General features: G+C 32.5%; 1 protein-coding gene across 1 annotated transcript; it reads left to right on the forward strand.

The window, feature by feature from the left end:
* The first annotated feature begins 481 nt into the window (after nucleotides 1-481).
* LOC137809649 (UDP-glucose 6-dehydrogenase 1) lies at nucleotides 482-2,783 on the forward strand. Its single transcript, XM_068610749.2, has 2 exons — nucleotides 482-559; nucleotides 1,015-2,783. Exon 2 carries the CDS (start codon nucleotides 1,035-1,037, stop codon nucleotides 2,478-2,480), a length of 1,446 nt encoding a protein of 481 aa, XP_068466850.1. The 5' UTR covers nucleotides 482-559; nucleotides 1,015-1,034; the 3' UTR covers nucleotides 2,481-2,783.
* The last annotated feature ends 2,287 nt before the right edge of the window (nucleotides 2,784-5,070 follow it).

The following is a 5,070-nucleotide window of genomic DNA, read 5'->3' on the forward strand; positions in this document are numbered from 1 at the left end:
AATAATAGTATATCATTCATACTTGTATGAGTATATTTTGTAAAATTATCAATGTAGTTTACTTCTCAATTTTATAATCATCAAAATTATATTTTGTTATTTCAATGTAATTATAAGGCTGTTGATTTAGCACTATTTTGAAACTTGTTCTTTCTAATAGCTTGGTGTTTTATGTTAAAAAAAGTAAATAAAAGAATATTTAATTAAAATGATTTTTAAATAAATTTTAATTTAAAACTGCACTGGTTAAACAGTTAAATTAAAAAAGCAATGAAACAAATCTTCCGAAACCACCATTGATCTAATTTAATTGAGAAAGTATTGAGTGATAGTAACCAAAAAAAGAAAGAAAAAAGTAACTGGTGTAAGATGATGGAAGAATAAAAAAGGAATGGGAAGGTAAAATGTATGCTTTTATTGACGAAATACCTGGGTGAGTTACGTGTAACTCTATATCATAAATAGATCCAATCCACATGCTGCTGCTTCATCATTCATTCCCCACAACACAAACAACAAACTCTATTATTTCTCCCCACTTTTTCATCTATTACACAAGGTAATTATTATTACATTTCTTTCATCTCTTTGTGTTTTGGTGTGAAATGTCATAGATCTCTTATTTTATTATGCTACAGTTTCAGATTCTTCAATTTGTCTCGTGTGGTTTCTTTGCATGCTTTTGTAGGAACTATAAAAGCACAAGGTGACAACCAAAACAATTGAACAATTTGAGTTTCATTAGCTTAATTCTTTTATGGATCTACCATTCCTTTTCATTTATCTCTGAATTGAAAATTATAGATCTCTTAGTTTATATCATCAAATGAGCATGTGAATAATTTATAATCACCGGAATCATTCTATTCTGCATCATTATTGTCACAATGTCACCTAAAAGTGTAATCCACACAGACATATATTTCAGCTCTTTGAATCTGTGAACCGGTAATAAGCATTTCAAAGTAATTATGTGTTGCTGTTGATGTGTTATTTGATTTTGATCTATTATAGGGTGCTGAAAGAGAACAAAAATGGTGAAGATTTGTTGCATTGGAGCTGGGTATGTTGGAGGACCCACCATGGCCGTGATTGCATTCAAGTGTTCTAAGGTTGTGGTAACTGTGGTGGATATATCTTCCCAGCGAATCAATGCGTGGAACAGTGACCACCTTCCGATCTATGAGCCAGGGCTTGATGATGTGGTGAAGCAGTGCAGGGGGAAGAATCTGTTCTTCAGCACTGAGGTGGAGAAACATGTTTCAGAGGCTGATATAGTGTTTGTCTCAGTGAACACCCCAACAAAAACTCATGGTCTTGGAGCTGGCAAAGCAGCTGATTTGACATACTGGGAGAGTGCTGCTAGGATGATTGCTGATGTTTCAAAATCAGACAAAATTGTGGTTGAAAAATCCACAGTCCCTGTGAAGACAGCAGAGGCAATTGAGAGGATCCTGACTCATAACAACAAAGGCATCAATTTCACCATTCTCTCAAACCCAGAATTTCTTGCTGAGGGCACAGCAATTGAAGACCTATTTTATCCGGATAGAGTCCTCATTGGAGGGAGGGAGACCCCACAGGGGCAAAAGGCCATAGAAACTCTCAAAGAAGTGTATGCAAATTGGGTTCCTGTGGAGAAAATCCTTTGCACCAATTTGTGGTCTGCTGAGCTCTCAAAGCTTGCTGCCAATGCCTTTCTGGCCCAGAGAATCTCTTCTGTCAATGCCATGTCAGCACTCTGTGAGGCAACTGGTGCTGATGTGGCTCAGGTGTCCCACTCAATTGGGACAGACTCAAGGATTGGTCCAAAGTTCCTGAATTCCAGTGTTGGCTTTGGTGGCTCTTGCTTCCAGAAGGACATATTGAACTTGGTGTATATCTGTGAGTGTAATGGCCTTCCTGAGGTGGCAAATTACTGGAAGCAAGTTGTTAAGGTGAATGACTACCAAAAAGCAAGGTTTGTGAACCGTGTGGTGTCCTCAATGTTCAACACAATTTCAGCCAAGAAGATTGCTGTTCTTGGTTTTGCTTTCAAGAAGGACACAGGTGACACTAGGGAAACCCCAGCCATTGATGTGTGCAAGGGGCTGTTGGGAGACAAGGCTAAGTTGAGTATATATGATCCTCAGGTCACTGAAGACCAGATCACAAAGGACCTCTCAATGAGGAAGTTCGATAAGGATCATCCTGCTCATCTTCAACCAGCCAGCCCCACTTCCATAAAGCAAGTATCTGTGGTTTGGGATGCGTATGAGGCAGTGAAGGATGCACATGGTGTTTGCATTATGACTGAGTGGGATGAGTTCAAGAAACTTGATTACCAAAAGGTTTTTGACAGCATGCAGAAGCCAGCATTTATATTTGATGGCAGGAACGTTGTGGATGTTAAAAAGGCCAGGGAAATTGGGTTTATAGTTTACTCCATTGGCAAGCCACTAGATCCATGGCTCAAGGACATGCCTGCAGTGGTGGCTTAAAAGGGAAAAATACTTTCTGCACACATTGCATGCCATCCTATTCTTATTCTTACAATACCATTTCTCTTCCTCTTGTTTATTGATACTTATGTTTTACAAGATTTTGTGGCACTAAGTGTCCATTCTTGTGTTTTTATAGGTAAAAAGTCCTAATCATGGCATGCCTTTATGTAATAAACTAGCATGGAACCCTGACTATTGCACAGGGTTAGTTGCATAAGTCCTAATTTAAGACTTGTTTCATTGTTTATACAAAAATATGTTTTCAATTGTAGAAAAATAAAATCAATATTACATTTCAGACGATGATGATGTTAATCTTTAGGCAAAATTAAATTATGACACATGTAACCTTATAAGTTGGTTAAGAAAACTATTACAGTGAGATCAATTTCTGATCATCCTTGAATTAAACATTCTGTCATTTTTAATCTAAGATGCAAGATCAGATTAGCAAGAACTTTGAAGGGCAACGGTAAGTTACGTTTACCGCGAATTACAAATCATCAATTTCTTTCTGTTTATTTGAGATCTACTTGATACCTTATGTTTGAGTGGTATAATTTGATAAAGAAAATGTTATAACTAAATTAATATCAATGATACCGGGGAAAAGTATTAATAACTTTTTTGAAGGAAGATGCAGAAGAAGAAAAAATAGGTGTTCACTACAAGAAAAACTTGATTTAGCTTCCAAATTTTTGTGTGAGCCATTTACGGACGCTACTCTCGTCGGCCAAAATGAGTAAAAGCCCACGCAAGATTTACATTGGACGCAAAATGGACGCATATATTGATTTAATTTAAAAAAAAAAAAAATTTTGCGTCGGCCGCGGCCCACGCATAAGCGTCGGTTTTGCGTCGGCCGCGGCCCATGCATATGCGTCCGTTTTGCATTGTCCACAGACCCCACGCATATGCGTCCGCTATAGCCCACGCATGTTTAGAATTTTAAAATTTAAATATTTTTAATGTATAATAAATATTTTAATATTTAATTCTTTATTATATTTATTTTAGAATTATTTCTTTAGTGTTATAATAAATTATTTAATTTATCAATTTTGAATATAAATTAATTAAATTAGATTTATTAAATTAAATAAGTGTTTGATTTAAAATTAATTGAGTAAAATAAAATATATATTTAAATTATTTAAATGTTATATAAAATATTTGTTTATTTTAAATTTATTTTATTTATATATTGTCATAACTATTTTATTTTTGAAATTATGATATAAATTAGTTAAATTAAATTTATTAAATTGATGATAATAATATTAAATTTATTAAATATTAATATTAATACTAATAATATTAATAATATGTATAATATTAATAATATGTATAATAATATTAATAATATTAATAATATGTATAATAATATTAATAATATGTATAATAATATTAATAATATTTATAATAATATTAATTATAATGTTAATTATAATATTAATTATAATGTTAAATATAATATTAATAATAATGTTAATAATAATATTAATAATTCTTGTTTGATTGTATTTTGGTTTCGATGTTTGAGATTTGGTCTCTCCTTTTGCGATTGGGTGTCATCAATTTTCGATTTCATGGTGTGCATTTTTGGTTTTTGATTTTCATTATGGGTTTTGATTTTAGGGGTTATTTAAGGTACTAATTTGGGGATTCTAATTTGGGTTTTGATTTAGGGGTTATTTAGGGTTCCATTTTGGGTTTTGATTTTAGGGATTATTTAAGATTTCGTTTTGTGTATTGATTTTAGAGGTAATTTAGGTTCCAGTTTAGGGTTTTGATTTACGAAAATGATTAGTTGACAACTATAATATAGTTGTTCTGGTATACAACAAACTACATGGCATGCATTTTTTTCATTTCATGGAAAAATTATAAATTAGGCAAAAATAAAATGGTTTTTTCTTTGAAACAGAAAGAACGACTTTCGTGGTTAAATTTGAAACACAACGGAAAGGTTTTGCTTTTTTTTGTGCGTGCGAATGGAAGAACAAACTAATTTAGGATTCAATTTGATAGGATACAATTTGATGGTGACATTGGGGTTCTTCTTCATTTATGAAATTTCTTCATAATTTTCTCAGGTTGGTTGTTGTTTCATCTGTTTGGGATATTGGTGTCTCCTTTTGCTATTGGGTGTGCCATTAATTTTCAATTTCGTGGTGTACATTTTTGGTTTTTGATTTCCATTATGGATTTTTATTTTAGGGGTTATTTAGGATTCTACTTTGGGTTTTGATTTTGGGGTTATTTAGGGTTTTTTGGGTATTGATTTTAGGGATTATTTAAGGTTTTGTTTTGTGTTTTGATTTTAGGGATGATTTTAGTTTCGATTTGGGTTTTGATTTACAAAAATGATTAGTTGACAACTGTAATACCAGTATACAACCCATTACGTGGCATAATTTGATGACATTGCCAATGGCCATTTCTTGGAAAAAAATTAGAAATTATGTAAAAAGAAAGTGATTTTTTATTTGAAACAAAAATGAAGGTTTTCATGGTTTCATTTGAAACACACTAGGAAGGTTTAGTTTTTTTTTGCGTGCGAACAGAAAAACAAACTAATTTAAGA

The sequence above is a fragment of the Phaseolus vulgaris genome, chromosome 2 (assembly GCF_051622355.1).
Source record: "Phaseolus vulgaris cultivar YP4 chromosome 2, ASM5162235v1, whole genome shotgun sequence".
NCBI classification, from domain to species: domain Eukaryota; kingdom Viridiplantae; phylum Streptophyta; class Magnoliopsida; order Fabales; family Fabaceae; genus Phaseolus; species Phaseolus vulgaris.